Source organism: Oreochromis niloticus, linkage group LG17 (genome assembly GCF_001858045.2).
Source record: "Oreochromis niloticus isolate F11D_XX linkage group LG17, O_niloticus_UMD_NMBU, whole genome shotgun sequence".
Classification (NCBI taxonomy): domain Eukaryota; kingdom Metazoa; phylum Chordata; class Actinopteri; order Cichliformes; family Cichlidae; genus Oreochromis; species Oreochromis niloticus.
Window position 1 is genome coordinate 31,269,389 of NC_031981.2, and position 21,794 is coordinate 31,291,182.

Here is a 21,794-nt window from a genome sequence, read left to right on the forward strand (position 1 = left end):
GTTACAGAGGATACTCCACGGGAGTGTGAAATAATCTGACAGACATGCAGATAGAAACAAAAGTGGGCAATACCATACATGAAACACACAGAGGCCCACCTTTTAGATATTAAGTAGTAATCCAAAGAATGTCAAGTAGACATGGAGACAGATTTAATTTGTACAGTGATTATCAACTGAACAGTCTCCCAGCAGCAGGTATATTATTCGTTCGTTATTAGTATTCAATCCACAGTAAAATAATTTCTTTGTTACTGAATGAAAAAAATAATAAACTGTTGATTTTTCTCAAAAATTATATCAATGATTTCTGAGAACATTATCCTTAATTAGTTTTATGTTTCTTTGTCTTCAGTGACTTAGAAAAACAAAAAGAAAAATAAGTGGGGACTACAGCTCAGGCTTTTGTTTTTCTGTCCACTGCCCAAGAGGTTGCCGGTTTCTCCCACTGGGTAAACAAAAATCACAGACATCACTCGATCAAAACATGCGACATCACCTTATGAGACCTGAGATGACAGTTTGAACAGAGAATCCAGTCTTTATTCAGGAGACTGCATTCTTACATAATTATCAAGTAACCATATAAATCTTGAGCAGAGAAAAAGAAGGAACATGTAAAATGATGTCTGCATTGTGGAGGGTGTCTTTGCCTTTAACACAGAAAAATAGGTGGGGAGGGGGTTAAAGTGGGACTGAGCAGGTATGGAATCGTAAAATCAGTTGTATTGGTTCAGAGTGCGGAAAAAACTCACACTAATTTCTATGGAGAGCTCCAGTAGATTTTCTTTATGTACAGGCTGTGATCAGCTGATCTGGGCTACTGCTGCTCTAAAGTTTACTGCTCTTTGTGGATTTACACATCTGAATTTAACAAGATGTTTCATAAGATGTCCTGCCTCATTTCCATCCTCTATACTGACAGTGCACTGTTTATACTGTCTTTATATTAGACAGTATAAAGTTGGTATGAAGGTGGAATTCAGTGGCTGAATCTCAGCATAATCAGCTTCTGCTACACTTCATGTAACCTAACTCTGACATGAAACCACAGCCACTATGCACCAGTCACAAATGCTTCTTTACTTTAAATCCTTCACATTACAGCAAACTAACCTGTCTATCCTGCACAAACCTGCAGAGGATTTTCATGCAGCCTTTAAATATCAGAAAGTCTACCTCAGTTTGTTTTGCAGCACAATTCATAACATAAAAAAACATAATGTCACAATTCTGTTTTGAAAACGTAAGGAATAGAAAGTACAGATATTTGTTTAAAATTTAGAGCGTAAAAGTAAAAAGTTGTCAAAAAAAAACCCAACTCAAGTAAAGTACAGATACCTAAAAATTCCACTTGGCTCTGGGAATGCCTTTGCTGTTTATTGTGATACCAGAAGTTCTAATTCACCTATCCGTGATTTGGACTGAGAAAACACACAAAATTCCAAATTTAATGCAAACTTGTTGTAATGAATGAATATACACACTGAAAAAATTTGCATTCAAAAACAGAGTTTGGAAAAAATTTACTTTTACATCAAGTAATAATGAGCTAATCCAGATGTTATGAAGAAGAAACTGAGATTCCAGGTTGGATGATTGTATTCTTGCTGCTTTTTTTGTACTTCTGTCACAATTGCTTAGGCAATGAAAGGTTGCAGGTTCGATGCCAGGCGGAGACAGGGAAGAGCATCTGGTGTAAAACTCTGCTATACCTGCTATAGCAACACCTTGTGTCAAGACAGCAGCTGAAATGAGCATATTCCCTTGTCAAAGTTTTCTAAATGACTTTGCTTAGAAGTTAATTTGCTTTCGGAACTTCTGTTAGCCATGTGAGTCATCTTTCCAGGATTTGCGGCCTTAAACAAGATGAATTAATTCCTGTGAAAGTTTGGACCAAGAAGTAACTTCTCTTCACTCTCCAAATTTTGTAATTTGGAAGGAATTTGGTGATTATAAAAAACACTTCGTTTAGTCAGCTTTGATTTTTATCTGTGTCTAGACTGACAGAAGCATATTAATACCCATCAATAATATCCCATAGAGCATAAAGAAAACCTTGCCTTAAAAGTTTAGGAACAACAATATGTGATGTAAATTTATGTTAATTTAATTTGCTCCAGAGATGCAAAGTACTGCTGTGTTTCAGCTTCATTTAACAGGGAAACAAAAGACCTCAGCTGCCTCTAAACACAGTTTTTCCACTGCATTTTCTGCCACAATAACATTTTTTTTTTAATTCAACTGGATTTAAACATATAAAGAATCATATATACAATGTAAAAGTTTGCTTTAAGGTCGTAAGTGGTGATTATGAGCACATTTGACACAAAGATGAGCCAAAATAGAACTGATCTGTAAATATCGGCAGGACTCTGGTTCAAAAAGAAACACATAAAAGTAACTTTAACCACCCATCCAAACAGCAACGGCTTCGTTCCAACACCAGACACAAATGCAGATAAAAAGCTTTGCATCTCTTCAATCTGACTGGGGGACAGAGACTAAACAAGCTCTCAGAGGGATGGAGAGGAAGTCGTTAAAAAGCAGTTACGCCACTTAAAAAGACGGTTTGCAGAACCCATATCGTGTAATTTCCCCAGTTGGTCCCAGGAGGAAATTTATTACCCTTTAACCTACTTATTCACCAGAGACTAAAGCTCTCAGCCTAGGTCTCACTCAGATGTCTGAATCACCTGGGCTGCTTCTGACAGCTGGACCCTAAACTAGCAGCTGTTATAGGACATGCAAGCAATATAGTTTCGTTGAATTGTTGCTATTTCTCTGTGTGAGGACAAATAGGAATTCAGGATAACAAAAGTAGGAACATTTTTCAAGCATTTTGTGTGTGTTTGAATCTCAGTTGGAACAACTTAAAATCCATACATCCTGTCACAGGTAAACACAGTTTCCTTCTGCACAGTGATAAGGCTGGCTGGTCTAATACGGCAGACAAATTAGTTCCTACGAGAAACTACTTACAGGGTTTGTCGAAATCTTTGAAGTTACAGGGTCATGATTTACACAAAGCAACATAGATACTGAGTTTTTCTTCTTGCTTTTGGTTTACATTAATAACTGGCCCTAAAAAAAACAAGTCGATGACAGGGTGAAGTTTCTCTTTAAAGGAGTCCTATGCTTTTTTACTATGCTTTGCTTTCTGTCATTGGTATTCTAAAGCCATTCTGGATACTAATGTCAAATACAGTCATTCACAATAATTTGGAATAACAGCACTGTTACATCACCCTGGTTAAAGGTTCTTTTTTTCTGCTTCAGTTCTCATCAGGAACTTGTCAGTACATGAAAATAGTCCACTGTCAGCTAAAACTGGATTCTTTCACCCCAGTTTAAATATGCAGATAGTAGTAGTGCTGGTATGTGATTGACAGGTGATTTGTGTTCAAACATTAATCTGCCTATTCCCATAATCCAAAGTAGGGAAACACGCCTACTGATGTCATTAAGAGAAGCAGAGTATTATAAAATTATGGGATACCTTGTGGATGTAAATACCTTACTCATTTTATGGGTGTGTTTGGGCAAGGTTTTGAGGGTTCAGGAAACCTACGTTGAACAGAAGTATTCCAGCTTTCAAAAAATCTTTCTTTCAAATACTTGGTGAATAATCAGGCCCCATCACATTTTTAAGACCTCATAGTAGCACCACGCAACACGTGGTACCTGAGATATTTAAAAGTAGAGTGGGAGGCAGAGCCTTGCGATTTCAGGCCCCTCTTTTGTGGAAGCAGTTCCCAGTTTGGCACCCTCTCTACTTTTGAGATTACGCTTAAAACTTTCCTTTTTAGTTAAAACTGGATCAGGTGACCCTGACTCCTTTCTTAGCTACACTGCGATAGGCCTAGGCTGATTGGAGCTTTGCTGCACTGAGCATTTCTTCTTCACTCGCCTCTTTTCATTTTTATACACCTATTTGGATTTAATATTAATTAATATTTAACTATAACTCTCTCTCACTCTCTTTTGTCCTGTCTCCCTCCCCTCACTGCCAGTGAGTCACAGCAGATGGCCTCCACTCCCTGAGCCTGGTTCTGTTGGAGGTTTCTTCCTGTGAAAAGGAAGTTTTTCTTCCCTGCTGTTGCCACGTGCTTGCTCATGAGGAGTCGTCTGATTGTTGGTGTTTTCTCTTTATTATTATAAGATCTTTCCCTTAAAACATAATGTACCTCGAGACAACTGTTGTTGTGATTTGGTGCCAAATAAATAAAACTGAACTGAACTGAAGTGAAAAAGTAGCTGCAGCTATAAAGGTTAGTACAGACTGAATAGATTAACTAATGCATATAAATGATGTTGCTATGACTGTTCGGTTGGTGAGTCGTCATAATTTTATTTATAGGGTCAGCATTTATAAATGCCCCACTGTCTACAGTCTGCAGTGAATTAATCACACTTTTCTCCATGAACAAGAAAACTGTAAAAGAAGTACAGCCTTTGTTGTGTGTGACTTTTAGATTTATTATTGGTATGTTGTTAAAGAAAAACATTTGCTTTTAAGAGACTGCAGGCTGAAGGAGCAGAGACTCAGCTATGAAGCAGATCTAGAAGTACTGAGACCGGGTACTTTGCAGGAGAACATTTCTCATTTTCTTGGGATTCACTTTATACACTTTTATTTTATTTCATCAACCAAAATGCAGACGACTGCTGTTTTGTGTAGAAGACTTATTCATAGTAGTCCTCTGACAGGAGCTGTGTGAAACCACAAAAATTACTTTCTTTTTAAGCTATTTTTTCTGACATCATCCATACCGTTCCTCTGTTTACCTCCCCTCTCATTGGGCATCGCTGTGCTGTTGCTTTCCTTTGATTTTCTAAGCATAAAGTTTGCATTTGGAGCACTTTATGGTTTCTCAGCTACATTGGAAAAGACAATGCATCTCTTTATTTGCTCCACGGGAAAGACAAAAACACCAGCAGTCAGCTGATGTGTAGAAGAGCAAGTAACCACTTTCATGAAAAATGTATCATCGCATTTGCGTGGATGTTCTGTGCTAAAGAGCATCAACAGAGACATTTATTTGAATGGCAATGACAGCTTTTGAGAGAAATGAGCGAAAAAGAACAAATAGCTAAATTCTGCAGTAATGACTTCATGTTGTGATGCATGAAACCATTAAGGAAATGAAAAAATAAAAGCACTCCCTTTTTTCACTTCTTTGGTCAAAATCCCTCCAATGCATCAGAGTTTTGCATAAAGAGTGAAAAATATATATAACAAACATCAATACTGAGTTGGTTGGCTTTCATTGCATCATTTCTACACAGCTGTCTCCTTGAGTTCATCCTAATTCTTTTTCTGATTATCCTTAAGGGATCCTTTCTCGAACTGGGGTGCACCTGCAGCAAGGCTAAGATGAAATGATCTATAGCTCTGCAGCGATAGACAAGTTTGTAAAAGGACCACCGGGTAAACATAAAAGGGCCGATGAATGTACACCAGATGTCACAAAACTTGAACATGTTTTTATCTACAGGCTGGGGCGCTGCCAGGCTCGGCTGCCTCGTACATTGATCGTGCACATTTGTCCCTCCCCTCACCCCCCACTAGCCTGACTCACACTGCGCTTAACTTTCAGAGTCTGAGTATTCTTCATTTTTCCTCTCATATTCCCCATCATTTGTACCCATGCTTCCTTTCCTTTATCCCGAAGTGAATGGAGCATTAAAGCTTTAACTTCATGGATTATTTGGGTGATTTTTGGAGGGCACACAGCAGTCTCACTAGTCAAACAAACTGGACTTTGGGGGTCAAACATGCTCGGGTGTGGTAAGAATGTTCTAGTGTGGTTATGTCCTCAGGACACTTATCAGGCAAAGACAGAGGCAACAGCAAAAACAGATGAAATGTCTGCAGAGTGAAAGCAGGGAGATGGTGTTTTATGGTCCGTGTCGCTTTGAGTTCTCGGGCTGGCTGCTCACTGCAGGAGGTACAGGTAGGCAACTTTAAAAAAAAGACCCTTGGTCTCATTGTAAAGCTTTTATTTTGTTCATGAAAAAGTACACGGAGTAGCATAAAAGCTTTCCGACCAACTCAGTGACAAAGGGTTGACGTAAAGCTTTGGACTGACTGACAGTTTATTATTTATATATACAGCAGGTGTTGAAATTATGTTAAGTTAAAACAGATGGATTTTGTTTGATTCTTGCACTGTGCTTTGGCTGAGGTTTCACATGTTAACCACGCATATCAATTCTCCTGTCAGTAAAGTCCATCTTCCCATCTTTTAAAACATCCTATGGCTCTGATGTCTCAATTTTTTTACATAAAAGTCATCATCCTCGTAGAAAAGTGTTTCTTTTTTCTTTATAAATCAAGCATAAATGTGCCATTGCCTTTTGATCGTCTGTTTTTCTGTTTAGTAAATTAATTGTAGCATTTCACAATGGCAGAGAATTCGAGTAATAAGCACAGAAATCACCATTTATTGTGGATCTTTAAATATTATGTACATCAAATTAACACCATTGATTACTTCCAGGGGAATGGAGTCCAACACATTTCCCAGTTTTTCTAGCAAAGTGTACAATATTTACAAAAAAAAAAGGTAACAAAGAAAAAAGCTCAGTGGTATTTTGTAAAGCACTGAGAGTAAGTCCTCCTGATCTGTACAGGGTCAGGTCAGTGAGCGGTTATTTAGCAGTCCTGCTAAATAAAATACTCCTTCTGGTTTTCACTGGGAGCGCTCGGAGAATCCGGCTGGCCGCTGAAGGGGAACTCGTTGCTGTCTTCAGGTTGAGCTGCTTTTACTTCCTGGTTCCGATATGTTTCTTTCCTGCTGCATATGAATCTGGCCATCACTGCCAATGCGGATAGGGTGACAAAAATCACAACAGCAATCACCCCTAAAAACAACAGAAAGGTAAGAAAAAGAAAAATAATTGTTAAATTGTTTCAGATGTTGTGCACTTGTGTTCATTATTGTCAAAGGTTAAATAAACTGAAAAAAAAATCGCTCTCTAATTTTTAACCATATGTTAAAAATCACATAAGAGTAGCATGACATGTTTACTTTGATTGCACAAACATAGGAAACATACCTAAACATGGGTAAGGCAAATTTCAATGGATTGTTAAGTTGGCCCGACTCTACACGCCTACAAAGTTTTATTCATTCAAATTTATTCAAAACTTTTCAAGCTTACAGACAGAGTGACACCGTGCATGCAAGTGTTACCAAAAACAAAACCTCCTTGATGGAGGTAAGAGCAGCTTTCTGCAGAGTTGAAGAATGTGCCCACCAGCACCTCTAAAACTAACTTTCTCACACTTGTTTAATCTTTAGCCAGAGAAGACTGCAGGCCAACACTGTGTGTTTAGATGCACTTAAAGAATGGATTAAAGTCTGCCGTCCGCAACAACCTGTCATCGTGGCTGCCCCGCAAATGAGAGACTTGGTTTCTATAAACATGGTGCAGGACAGAGAGAGAGACCTGGCAGTTCACAAAGTTTCTGACTGCCTTCAAGCACACATACGCACGACGAAACAGCAGTGAGTCACACATGCAAAAGAAAGCTCGCATAAACACAGTCACAAGAAAAACTGATGAATAGCCAAAAGAAAAAGTGTTCAGTTCTACAGAACTGCATCTTCCCAAAGGTTTTGATTCAACTTTTATAATCTTTTGATTTGTTCTTATTCCTGCTGAGAAGAATAGCATTACCTCCAATTAGAGCGGAGTCACTTCTGATGGTGTTGACTAAAGGCTGACCTGGATCCACTGAACCAGGCTGGCCTGCAAATAGAGGCAGAGGAGAAAAATGTGTAGAGTGAAGATGAGAAGGCAAGAACACACACACACATCTATATATATGAAGTAAAGCGACAGAAGGTAGAGTTACTGAGAAAGCCATCAGTCAATACTGAGAGTGCTTGTTTAAAGTCTCAGCACAGCCTTAAAGGACCTCACTACAGTTGTCTGACTAATCTCATCTGTCGCTGTACCATCACTCTGTTTACCGAGGAGGATGGTTAATGAGCCAATAAGAAAGTCTAATGAACAGCCATAAGAATAATATTAAAGGCGTACCAGACAGATTCCCACACCAGGAGAAGGTGGGTGGATGGGAGGGGGCTGGCCAATGATATATACATAAACTGAGCACACAGAGGCTGACTTTGCTCCCTGTACCTGACAAGGAGTGTGTTGTTTCTGCTGCGTAGGTGTTGGCTGGAGAAGAGGAACCACAGCTTGATTGCACCAATGGGCCGGTGACAATAACAGGGCTGTCAGGATGGAGCAGAGCAGCTTTCAGAGGACTGATGGAGTTAAAATGAACACCTGACAGGCAGCCAGTGAACCCAAGGGAGGCCAGCTCGGCCATCTCGGCATCCAATCCATCAGGCTCTGAATCCAGAGAGAGAAACACACAGCAAAGAGAGGGAGAAGGGGGGCAGATAAATAAAACCTCGACTCTGACGACAATGAACAACCACTCATTATGTTCAAAGTGTTTGATTGCTTTGAAAGAGTTATACAGTTATACAGCATTTGTGCACATCAACTGCAATATGATGACAGTATCAAAAGGTTGGGAAAGTGAAACAAACTTTAAAGAAAAAATAAACGTCAAAGGGCCGTGATGGTCTGCTTGCCTTTGTCGCTGCTCTATTTCTTTTCTATTTCCAGCATAGCGTATGAGTGGGGCAGGATAGATCAGGCTAGTTGGAGACACCTGAGCCCAGGGTTTCCTATATAAACCCCACTCTTCCTCACACCTTTGAGTGCTCTTCTTCAACATGTTTCATAGTTTTGAGTCTCATGATGATTCGACCTCAGCACTGTTCACTCATCCACTCACACACCCTCACTCCTCTTCTTAATAATAACACCTTGTCTCTTTCTGCTTGTGTTAATTCGGTGTTTAGTTTTTTCTTAAATGATCATTCAGCCTTTAACCTGCATGTTTCTCTTTTTTGACATGGTGTCTGAGGCGGGTTGTGACGGGGCATAAATCATAGCATCCAGCATCAAAGCCACACAAATTATGTTGTGCATTCTTGTGCCTGTCGTGCTGCATCTGTACAAAATAGTGGCAAAGAATTTTAAGTTACATTGAACGTGGCACAGTTCTTGGTGCCTGATGAGGCTGGTCTAAGTATTACAGAAACTGCTGATCTGATGGTATTATTGGGGATTTGTAACACTTCTGGGGTTTACAGAGAATGGCCTGAAAAAAAGGGAACATATCCAGTGAGCGGTGGTTTGCTGCAGTGAAAATGCCTCAGAGAAGAGAATGGCTAGACTCTTGCAAGCTGACAGGAAGTCAACAGTAACTCAAATAACCACTTGTTACAAGCAAGGTATCCAGAAGAGCTCTGTCAATGCACAACAGGTCAAACTTAGAAGCAAATTGGCTACAAAAGCAGAAGACCACACAAGGTGTCACTCCAGTCAGCTAAGAACAGGAAACAGAAGCTACAATTTGCACAGGCTCACCAAAAGTGAAGATTTGAAAAACATTGCCTGGTGTGATTCTTGATTTCTGCTGCAACATTCGGATGGTAGAGTCACAGTTTGGAGTAACAACATGAAACAACATGCCTTACATCAACAGTTCAGGCTGCTGGTGGTGTAATGGTGTGGCAAAGATTTTCTTGTCATATTTTTGGGCAGCTGAGCATCATTTAAACACCACAGCAAACCTGAGTACTTTTGCTAACTGTCTCCATCCCTTTGTGACCACAGTGTGCCCTTTAAATGGCTACTTCCAAAATGATAATGCACCGTATCACGAAGCTTAAACACGTCAAACTGGTTTCTCAAACATGGGCAGTAAGTTCACTATACTCAAATGAGCTCCACAGTCACCAGATCTCAATCCAATAGACCACCTTTGAGATTCAGTGCAATGAAAGATTCAAATCATGGATGTGTAGCCAACAAATCTTCAGCAACTGTGAGACACTATCGTGGCAATATGAACCAGTTCTCAAGACAAAGGCAGGGTCCAGCCCAGCATTAAAAAAACTGTACCTATTTCTCATGTGCATACCTCTTTAAGAAGTGAATCTTACTTTCTAATATAGTCACATCCCCGCTATGTGTGGCAGCAGGTGCTAAATAAAATCTTAAGCAGCTATAAATGTCAGTACAAACCACAATTATTCCTGCAGTGCAATTTGATTACACAGCACATCACTGGCAGTCATCTAAGTTATTACCAGAGAGAAACAACTTTTCACCACATTAATGGGACACTGCAGAGTGGCCTGGTTGGAGAGGCCAGTTTATCAGCTGCATATTTGATCAGGCGTTGAGTTTTTAAATTCAGCGTAAATTGACTTTGATTTAAGTATCTTGTGTCATGTGCATATATGCATGAGTCAGCAAGGTATGACTGAGGACAGGAAAAAAAATAAAAGGGAAAGCTGTGGTGGTAGAATAATGGATGTATTTGAAAGAAAACTAATTTCTTTAACACAGCGTGCAGGCTCACAAGTCTGATTACCAATGTATTAAGAAGACAACATCTCCTCTTGTGCGGAAAAATATACAAGAATATATATAAAAATATATATTAAAAAAATTAAAATATGTGGAATTGAACATCTCAAACTCAACATGTATTAGTAAAATTACAGCTGATGTGGCAAAAGTTTTGATACTATTCTTACACAATGAATAATCCTTGGGTGCAAAATGCTAAAAAGAGTCAAAAGGTGTTTATGTAGCCAAACCCTGACAGTATATGAACTGAAAAAACTGCTGTTCACCTTTACTTCCACCTCCTTTCACTGTCTCTCTCTCTCTCTTTCTGTGAGCATCTGAATCTCTCCATTCTTTCTTGGTCCATTAGTTAGGCTGATGGATGACAGGGCTGGCAGGGAGCGACAGTATATCAACTATTTTGCTGCCTCTCTGATACTGATATGACTGCCTGAGTCCTCTGGCTCAGCATGGGGGCAGCGGGGTTACATACTAACACAGCCTGGGTCAAGAATAAATTTTAAAAAAAAAAACATAACAAGGAGAACCTAAAAACAGCAACAGCATCAATTTATATCTGTTTCTTACTTGTGAACCAAGTGCAGGAAGGAGTTCAGTAGCTTCCTGACAAAAACAAAATACAGCCCCCATTGCTTAATAAAGTTGGGACACTGTGTAAAACATCAATTAAAACAAAATGTAATTTAATCACATTTTATTCACAACACAACACAGAAAGCAAATGTATTTTATGTTCATTCCATTTATGCTCCTCTCCCACTCATTGTCATATTTCATCAAAAGTAAAGAAAAAAACCTACACACAGATTTATAAGGGAATAATGAAATGAGAGGCCTGATTTGCAAAAAAAAATGTATGAGTCAAAACTGGTTTCAGAAAGCGTTGCTAACCCCTTGGCTCATGTATGTAGGGTCAGGGTTAATGGTCAAAAGTACTGGGCCACTCGATATCACGGCAAAATAGGCACGCCGGTCCAAAGCATGAAATGGACACAGATGTAGAAGTTGCAGTAACAGCAGAGGGAAATATTTTGTTTTCAGCTGACATGAAAATAACCAAGGGAAAGCATTTAGATAGACATTGTTATACATGTTAGCCATCTAACTTTCTGTCGATTAAGCACCCTGGAATAAACTTTATACTTTTTTTGTTCACTACCAGCCTCTTGGCTTTAGATATTTTATCGCCCCCACTAGTATGCAACTTCTGCATGCAGCAATACAATTCCTGCATGCATGTCCAGTTAACACTTTGGAGAGACAAAGCGTCAAATGGACTGGTGGGCAATTTACACATTTTGCTGTGATACTGGGTTGTACTGGGCCTCCTACACATTACACCTACAGAAGCTGCTTGGCCATGGAAACCCATGCCCTGAAGCTCCTGGCGCATACTGTTTGTGCTGATGTTAATACCAGTGGAGGTTTGGACCCTGCAGTTATTGAGTCAGCAATATGCAATATTTACGGGGTGACCCCGTTCTGTTACTTTAGATGGTCTGCCACTGTATGGCTGAGTTGCTATGATTTCTAAATGCTTCTAAATGTTTGCAATAACAGCACTTACAGTTAATTGTAGAGGGAAGAAATTTGACAAACTGACTTGTTTCGGTGGTGGCATCCTATTATAAGACCACACTTTAGTGAGCTGTTTATAACAACCAGTCCTTTCACAAATGTTTGTAAAGACAGACTGCATTGCTAGGAGCTTGATGTTTTACACCTGTAGCTTTTGAACTGAAAACACATGAATTCAAAGGTTAAGAGGTGTTGCAGCGCTTTTACCCTGTGCTACCGCCATCCTTTAAGAAACAGTGCTGTTCTAATTTAGCAATATAAAATCCTTTCTAACGTCCACAGGTTCTAGCAGCAGTGGAAAATCCCAAGTGATGCTATTCAAAAACGGCGTAGGGAGTTCACTTAAGTGTTTCTTTCTTAATGAGAACCCCTTGCAGATAAATCAGCTGTGCAACTACTGCAGCGATGCTGAAATACAGCATTCTGTCATAGAGGAATAGGGGGATCGGCACCTCCTGACTTCCTGGTTTAGTTTGACCCTACCCACTGCAGCTCAGATTTATTATTATTTTGGTTGTTATGCTGAATCGAAGGTGCTGACTCCAATCTTCTAAGTAATTTGTTCTTTTCATTCTCTCCTCATTACCATACAAAGTGAAGGACCTTTTTCTGAAGTTGTTATGATTACAGCTGTCTGAAGCCTCGCTCAGCTAGACAGATATAAAGACTATGTTACTCACCGCCCTGATACCACAGATAAAACTGCAAAAACACGCAGGTATATTCTGAACTTCTGCACTACTGCCATTTACACAATTATCTTAACCTACCATACTTTTAAATGCATCTACATCGCAGTGACTTTCGCAGAGTGCTGTCCTTTTCTAATCTCTTCAAGAAAGTGCTCTGTTTGTGACCAGCTGAATATGGATGTTAGCTTGATTTGCTTCACAGAGTCACAGCTGTTGCTTGGGCTGCAGCTTTCCCTCTCTTCCATACAACATGATGACCAGAGAACAGCACAAGGATCCAGAACACCACTTTGCCACATGAGGCCAAATATCTCAGTACTGTTATTCAAATGAGCCAGTACTGGTGCATGTCCTAACATAGCCGCACTCACCCTCCACTCTGCCCAGTACGAGTGATTTGATGCTGTTGAACTCCACATCAGATGTCAAGTTCAAGTTCTCTCTGGCGTTCTGGTCAATCTGAAAACAACATTAAGCAAATACTTTTATGTCAAGTGTTTAAATGATGATGGCTATGTGAGCCACAGTGAAGGAAAAAGCATAACATGTGAGGATTATATGCTCAGCCTGTAGCCTGATCTGCATATTCTAATGAGAGGCAGTCTGAAATGCGACTGTGCACTGCTGCTGTTCACAGCCGCTGAGCAGGAAAAGACTGAGGTGGCAAACGTGTCTGAGAGAGATCCTCTTTATTAAAAAAAAAAGAAAAAGGAAACAATGACATTTGGGCTTTAGTCTCATTTGTCAATAAGACATTTGCTAATGCTGAGACTTAAGTGGAGCGACAGAAAACAGAGAGGCTGTCATAGCTTGACTACAGAGAGGAAATCTGCCATTTATTACATTTTATTCTACTTCCAAAAGCATCCTTGTGGTCAGGGTTGGTTTTTAAATTAAAGAAATAGCTCCAAGCATCAGCCCACAATACTTTCCTTCCACTCAGAGTCTGCCAGCAGACTCCTCTTAGCACCAGCGGCTAAAGCAGTGTGAGCAGCAGATTAATTAAACAATGTACTCTTTAGCTCTTAGACTTAAATGTTGGTGGAGTTCTGGGGGAAGAAAAACCTGTGTGTCCTTCCATTTGGTGGTAACAGCCCAGCTTGCTTATGTCCGCAGAAACAGCAGAAACCTGTAAGAGAGAGTAAGAAAAATCTCCCGTGTGTTTGTATTCACCTGCACAGAGACGATATCTGCCAGTCTCCTGACGGTCACTGTGTGCAGGCGCCCATCAGCCACGTTTATGACTATGCTTCTCAGCGTCTCCACATCTCTGCCGCTGTGCAGCTTGTACCTCAGTTCCAGCTCGTCTTCACAAATACAAAGCAACAATACAATTGTAGTCGAATGGATACACAATAAAACAGTCAGAAAGTCGAAAGCGGTCATTTGGTCAAAGTGTTCTCAAACGATGATGAGAACGCTGTTACTTCACCTCTCAATTGACATTGAGGTTCAGGAAAAATATAATTTTTTTAAAGACCACAATCAACAAAGTAGATCTATTCATGGAATAATGCAAAATATGAATCTGTATTATTCTTTAAATGCTGATCTTTGGGCTCAACATGTCTGTGGTTAAGATTGCAGTTGGCACAAATGGAGCGAAGCCTGTGATAAAGTAATTAAATTTAACTGCACTGTGTCAGACATGCGCACATGCCTCACTCTCTTCACATCCTATCGCTGCAAAATCCCCCTCCTAACATGCTAGTGTCCCTCCTAGTATGTATCGTGTTGCAGGGTTGAAACAGCAGGCAGTGCCGCACCCCACCCACACCTGTAAATCCTTTTCTCATGACTTCCCTTATTTTTTTTTTTTTATTATTTTTTTTTCCTTATTTTAAACGCATGAAGTGATGAGCTCAGAGGCCAAATTTGACTGTATTTTACTACTATAATAAATGTTAGATGTCTGACTAAATTAATGGTCTCTCATTGCATCGCCTCCTCTAACTACTCATAATCTGGCCTGACAAAACAACTGCAAATTTTCTCAAACCTGAAAACAAACAAGTTGATGTGCGGGAGTCGAGTTCTACAGTCACCTGATTCACAATATGCTGAATGGTTATTGGGATGTTAGGTTATTAGGCCAAAAACTCAGGTTAGCTCGGGCTAGTAGATGAAAGAAACTATTGTTTATTAGCACTTAGGGCACAAAACCAAAGAAGAAAACAAGCCACATATCTGAATATTTTAATAGATCGTTCTACAAACCATGCAATACTGTAAGGATTAACACTTTATATCTAAGAATAAAACTCCATGATACAAAATTGATTATGTTTCAGTGTTACATTTATATCCCTTGGCTGCGGATATAATTTGAATGTTCTGAGATTCTTGCAGGCTTAAAAGATGAACAGAAATGATAAGAAATAATCTTTCTTTAGAATCACTACACATATAATTTGATACTCTATGCTATTTCTCTCATTTTGACTCTTTTTTCAGTATGGGCTATTAGTGATTAATTCCCTTATCATAAAGCAATATATTTATAATAAAAGACTCTTACAGCTGGAGCAGTGTCTTGCAGGCTTTCAGTAACTGAGTCAGATGGGAAAGTTTGTCTCTGTGCAGTAGAAGAGGCCTTAAGGAAATTGTTTTGATTTGTGCTTTGGCACAATCAAAATAAAAGTCTCCCTGGGATTTAATTGGATACTTCAGCAAGAGTTCAGATACATGATATTGGCTTGATCAGCTAATTTAAACCTGCTTTCTTTGTGTCATTAAAAAGCTTCAATATTGTGTCTACAAAGCAACAACAACTCTATTCATAACAGTGACAAAAAAGTATATTTTCAGTGGCTTAGATGATAAATCTAAATATTTTAATCAGCTCTTTTGGAGTTTTGATTCTGATTGGTATTTCCTATAATGCCAGTTTACTTACTTTGAATGCAATAAATGACCTCAACAAACAAAACAAAGAAAGAAAAATAAATAATTCAAAAAAGACCTCCCTCTCAAATAAGATTTATCATTTTATCATATCTGCACCAAATATTTTTTTTCAAACCCAACCCCGCTAGTCAGGCTCTGTGGAAAAAAGCAGCACAGGACAGACAGAGAGGGAGGAGAAAGCAAAGGAGAGAGGAGAGGCTTAACTCAACTAATTGCAGGAACAATGAGATGAGAAAATAGGTTGCAGAATTAAAAAGAAGCAATCATTTATCAACAAAAGACAGCCAAGAAAAAAAGCCATTTGAGAGTCCTCACCATTCTTGTTGATGAGCAGGATCAGGTACTCTCTGTAGAACGAGCTGACATAGAGCAGAAGAGCAGGACTCTGATTGGTACTGAAGCTCAGGGAGATGTTTTCTCCTCTTAGTGTGATATCTGAGTAGATGGATGAAGGCAAGCCACTGCTGTTCCTGCTTAGTTCAAAGGGCTCCTTCAGGATGTAGGTGATGGATGTTGTTGACTTAAAGCTGGCTGAAACCTCTGGGAGTTAAGAAGTTAGTGAGAAGTGTCACTGTCAGAGCTGAATGTGCTGGTTTAAAGATTAAATTCAACCAATGCTCTTTGCAAATTCTGTTTTGATGATAAGCATCACATCAACTGAAGAAAGTAGAAAATATTTTTTAAAACTCCAGGTGGATTGTGGGTGGACGAAATGGATGCAAAAATTCAGACTTGACATCTTGAGCTTCATATGATAGAGCTAAGCAGCAAATCATTTTGGTTGAGATTAGGGAAACAGTGTGGCTTTGATTAAATGTTAATGAGCATCTGGTTGAATACTTTAGTAAATTTGGAGTTTTTCAGTATCTGAAAATGTCTATTTTGTAAGTGTTGCAAGTGACCTACCATAACCATAGAAAAGCTTCTGTTTAGTTACATAAAGAACAGAAAAATATTATCTTTGGTTCAGTTTGCACTTTAGTAAAAGCATTTTTTCACATTCTTTCATTGCAAATATTTCTTCATCATGGCTTTTAGAAAACAAAAAACAAAAACAGGAAGAATTGTGTGTGTGTGTGTGTGTGTGTGTGTGTGTGTGTGTGTGTGAGAGGGGGGTGGGGGGGCTGTCCACACCCACACAGTCCTGATCCAGTAGGTCTACATGAAAGGTTGTTTGTATGTTTTTTCGATATGTTGGTATGTACTGGAACACAAAACAATACATTGCTAATATTATCTAAGTACTTTTTGATGAATAACTCAACAAGTTGCTTTGTGAGTTAATGAGCTAATTAAATGTCTTAGTTTAAACAGTACAACATACTTTACCTGTGGCATTTTATCACAGCAAGCAACCAACATCATCTGATGTCTTCCTTTAAGTTTGTGTTTTGAGCAGTATATAAAGAAATTACAGGTGAATTGAGAATTTTGCATAATAATGTATATTAATGTCTCTTCAGTGGTGCAGAAGGTTAAGATAGGTCACTGAGTGCTTTGCCTCACACAAATCAACACCTGCTCTATTCTACTCCCCTATCAAATTTCCAAAAGTTTTTATTTAGTTTCTCTTGTTTGCTCTTTCTCTCTCTCAGGCATGTCAGACCTGACACACTTTAATTACCCCCTATAACAAAAACTAAGTGCTGTCCTAATGTGTGGACAGTGTGTTTGTGTCCTCTACTAGAAGTTGCAACATTGCCAACACCAGAGTTTGCGTTTTCATTTAGCTCTTCCACTGCATATAGTGTTTCTCCACTGCATGCCCTGAACGCTGCCAAAGCAGATTGTAGGCTAATATTAGCTGCCCTTACCCTACTGCTTTTAGAAAAGGTCAAACTCATTAACCTGAATAGTGTAACAAGACAACACATGGTCCTGATCTTTTCTGGTGTAGCATTAAAAGTGAAGCATTATGTGTCAAAGTATGAATAGCAAAGCATAAATCAAACTTTTGATTTGAAGTTTTATACTTTTTTCTTCTTTCTTTCTTCTATTTCCATGTTTACTATAACAGTGGGTGTTAGAAGATGTCGTTCCATTGAGAGTTTCACTAATGTAATGCCTGCGACTGATATATAAAATTGGCCAGCAAATCTCTTTCGCTTTATTTGGAGAGCAGCTCTACAGGATGCGCAGATTTAACTGTCAAAATAAAGTGCCATAAAAAAACATAATAAGCTGCTGTTAAGACAGAAGAAAATCACTCTTGATTTTCAAAGTCATTCAAAAGTTGGTACAAGTGTTATAAAATGTGATGAAAGCATCAGGAATATATAAATGTATAAAGTACCAAGATGTTCATTTATTACAGAGAAAGAGAAAAGAAAAAGTCTCTAAACATATTTTATTGTACTTATAAAATGTTGCCATTCAAGCCTGAACCAGACATCAATAATGCCAGAAAGCTGATTCTATTTTTCTGGATGTAGCATTTCAGTGGGAGAAACATATGAGAGTCAGAAGTCGACCCTTGGACAGGTGATGAAATATTTCTCCCATGGACAACACTACATCCAAAAGAACAGAATCAGCTTACTGTGATCTGAGCCAGACACTTTCTAGGTCTCTCAATATTACAGGAATATTATGCAGGGTTGTAAAATACAACACTGTGTTTCAGAATAACTATTATCTTCAAGCCATCAAATACCACCCTAATATTTCTTTTTCATTCCTTATCTCATGAAACATCCTGCATCTAAAAGTGTACTCTGCCTTCCTTAGACACAAACCTATAATGAATTTTATGCTGAATTAGTCTTTCATCTCTTATGCACAAAAAAATGAAATTGTCAAGGCAATAGTAGGGACAAAAATATGGAGGGAGCCAATTTCAACTCTAGAGATTTCCTTTCAATTTCATTATGATATCAGACCATGGCTCCCTGAGGTGTTTGCTGCTGCAGCTTGTGATCTTAAAATATTAGTCGCTCTTGTCTGGAGGCTGCTGGATATTGAGATTTCTGGGTCTGCAGTTATGAATAAAGTTCATGTTAATACTTTTGTTTAATCTGTTAAATATAGAAGGAAGCCTTGCATTTGCTTTCAAATATATTTAGTAAGGCACAGAGCCAGAGATTGTGCACATCCTAGCTTGAATTGTCAAGGACTTTGACCGTCGCCATCTTGGTCCAAGGGTCACTGCGCACTGCTACAGTGGTGTTATATTAATCAAAAAGTAGGCCAGCTCGAAAGCATACCTTGCTTTCTTTTTGTTTTTCTTCTTATTTTTTTTGACTCAAATGGATACAATGATGTATGAAATAATTATCATCCTGTATTTTATAAGACTTAAAAGAAGGTATTAAGACAATAAAGTGATACAGTGTTTACTGAGCTCATAAATCAAGTGATCCATACAGCCATTTTCTCACAGGCGTACATACAAATACAAAGGATGTAAGAAGGCAGGTTTGCCATTAGGTTTTCAGGCCAAGAAGCTACGTCAGTCTTTTATAAACAATCTGCACAAACAACATCAATGAATTGAGTCTTTGGATCTGTGTAATCAGTGGCAGAAAGTCTCCACTGTCAGTGTTAATGTCTGTACCTTTGTGGCAGAAGGCTCCAGTGTAGGCAGAGCGTCCACAGTCGCAGGAGAAACCGTTGGCTTTTTCCTCACAGCGACCCTCGTTTTGGCACAGTGAGCCATAGCTGCTGCAGTGGCCTGGGCATCCAGGTAGGACTCCAGGCGTGATCTTAGCTCTCTTCTCCAGGTCCAGAGTGACGCCATTCAGCTGCAGAGAGCGGATACAGCCCAAAAAGCCTTTCTGTCTGGATGCAGTGCCTCCTGCCAGGAAAGAAATAACACTTGATACACCATTGCTCTTTTTCTGCCTACTCAGACTCAAACCTCTTAATGAAAGTTCTATGCAGTACAATCTAGTTCCTATAGACTGCAGATCTATAGTTTTTCATACTTCTCAGCAGTAAATTATGATTGACAGCCATAAGTTGCCACTGTGGCACAACACCATGTCTGCACTGCAGGGCAGACACAGTCACACAGCCTAAAACTGGTCCTGGCTCTTGATGGACTAACTACTTGGCTGTTGAGCCATCTGGTGTGTGCTGACGAATCCCTGCTTCCTTTCATTTTCCTATTAACATTCGAATATAGGCAGTTCACACAGGGTCTGGGCACAATTACAGTTCCAAGCTGGCTGCATCTATTCCTGACAGTTATTATTGTTTTCATAGACAGTTATTGGCAGGGTATTACTGTCACAGTCGATGTTCGGCCAAAGCGGCTTTTCATACCGCAAAATCGATAACCTCTGTGTGGCTCCGGCTTCCTTCTGCAACAAAAGTTATAAAACACTGACACATTATGAGCACACAGGGTAGGAAAATTAATTAACATCTTTTAACACGTTCTGTGAAGATAAGCTTGACTACAAAGAATGAAATACAGAGAAAGGAAAACTCCTGCTTAATGATGATTTAAAAAGCCAAATCTACACTGTGATTCTAGAAAGTACTGGTTGTGACTGTTAGGAAAGGAAGAAATCACAGTGCACAAAAAGAACAAGGACGGGGTCCTGAGGGGTGCCACCTCTGACCAAGGGAAGAAACAAAGGACAGATGCTGCAAGACGAAGAAGTGCTGTAGGAGGGAAAAGAAAAGCCTTGCATGACAACATGAATTTCAGCCATTTAAGCAGATTTACTTTCCCACTTTATGGCGAATAATCCAGATCCCTGTTTTAACTCCAGTGCAACAACAAGCTCAGAGTTTTCTTTTTAGGTCATTGCTACGTGCTGTAAGTGCAAAAGGGCAGGCTGAAGTGAATTATAAATCAGATGAAATGACGTGACTAATAATTTCACTCTTATCCAATCACTTCACCAGTCTCCTCACTGCACAGCTGAGACAATCACAGGTTTCAACAGCTCAAAAACTGAGAAGTTACTTCTGGAGAACTTATACAAAGCTTAACAAATGTATTAGACTAACTGTGAGAAAAACAAGAAAACAAAAATCATTTAGAAATCTGTCAAAAGAAAACTTGTTTAAAACTAAAAATTGAAATGTTTTTTTTATTGGAAAATTGAATTCCAGGTTCCAATTTGAGCCTGAAGTCAGAAATTAATCAAGGACTAAAACTAATTTTTCTGTTTATTAACGCAAGTGAATAACTGCAATTTGGCAACTTTATCAAAAGATAATAATGTCCTTTTCTACGTCTCTTCTCTTTCAGAAATGAAAGATTGTAGCATTAAAAATAATAATTTTGATTAAAGAGCTTGCACATACTGGTGGAATAACCATAACAGATGATAACAAACAAAATAACAACATTAAAAAATGATTTTGGTAATCACCAGTACTGTTTATTTAGGGTAGTTGTGATATAAACTATGCACTGGGTGGTTCTCAAATAAATTTGTTAAGCAGTATATGTTTAAAGCAATGGCACACAGTACTGCTGTTAAAAGAATAGTAAGAACACTGAACTACAATGCTTAATATTCAATGCTGCAATGCTTAATGCTTTGGAACGGCACCACTAAAATCAGAGGCTGTGTATTTTTCCACCTTTGTGTCCTACTGCTTTTGAATGGCTGCAGACATTTAATAAATGGAGGGGAAAGTTTTTAATGTAGCACAAAACGCACTGCAGGCTGATTTCGACCAAATGTGCTTCCTGATCGAAGCAGCCTATGATGGTTTGCCTAGTCCTGCAAATTTTCACTCTTGGGGAAAAGACCAACACGCCTTGGGTACAATGTTTGGGTGGAGGATTCAAACCCATCTTCAGCAGCTGCCCAAAGAAAGGATGCTCCCGGTGGTAGCACAAGCAGGTGCACAAAGCAGATGCTGAGACGCCAAACCTCAGCAGTCAGTTACAGCAACAAACATAATCCCAAGAAGACCAGCGCTTTGATCAAGGCTGAAGAGAAGCTCCTCGCAGCTAAAAGCACAGACAGACTTTCGCAGCTTGGAAGAAGATTGGCAGATGGAGCGAAAGACCATACTGCCATATCAACACTCCGCTAGAATACTGGCTGTGAGCTGACTGAAGCAAGCTGCTGAGGCTTTGCAAGATGGTCATTTTGCAGAGTTTTGACCTAATTCAGCATGGCTGGGCATGTGGGCATTTAAACAATAAATGCACATCCATTTTCTGGTGCTTATCCT

General features: G+C 39.2%; 1 protein-coding gene across 2 annotated transcripts in view; it reads right to left on the reverse strand.

The window, feature by feature from the left end:
- Positions 1 to 5,981: 5,981 nt before the first annotated feature.
- LOC100704748 (contactin-associated protein-like 4) overlaps positions 5,982 to 21,794 on the reverse strand; it is a 104,880-nt gene continuing 89,067 nt past the window's right edge. For both annotated transcript variants that reach the window (XM_005464217.4, XM_013266652.3), the window contains 7 exons: positions 19,204 to 19,443; positions 15,966 to 16,190; positions 13,917 to 14,050; positions 13,115 to 13,202; positions 8,155 to 8,370; positions 7,687 to 7,758; positions 5,982 to 6,867 (listed from right to left, as the gene is read on the reverse strand). In XM_005464217.4, coding sequence (XP_005464274.1) covers positions 6,671 to 6,867; positions 7,687 to 7,758; positions 8,155 to 8,370; positions 13,115 to 13,202; positions 13,917 to 14,050; positions 15,966 to 16,190; positions 19,204 to 19,443 — 1,172 coding nt within the window. In that variant the 3' untranslated portion in view covers positions 5,982 to 6,670. The remainder of the gene's footprint in view (positions 6,868 to 7,686; positions 7,759 to 8,154; positions 8,371 to 13,114; positions 13,203 to 13,916; positions 14,051 to 15,965; positions 16,191 to 19,203; positions 19,444 to 21,794) is intronic.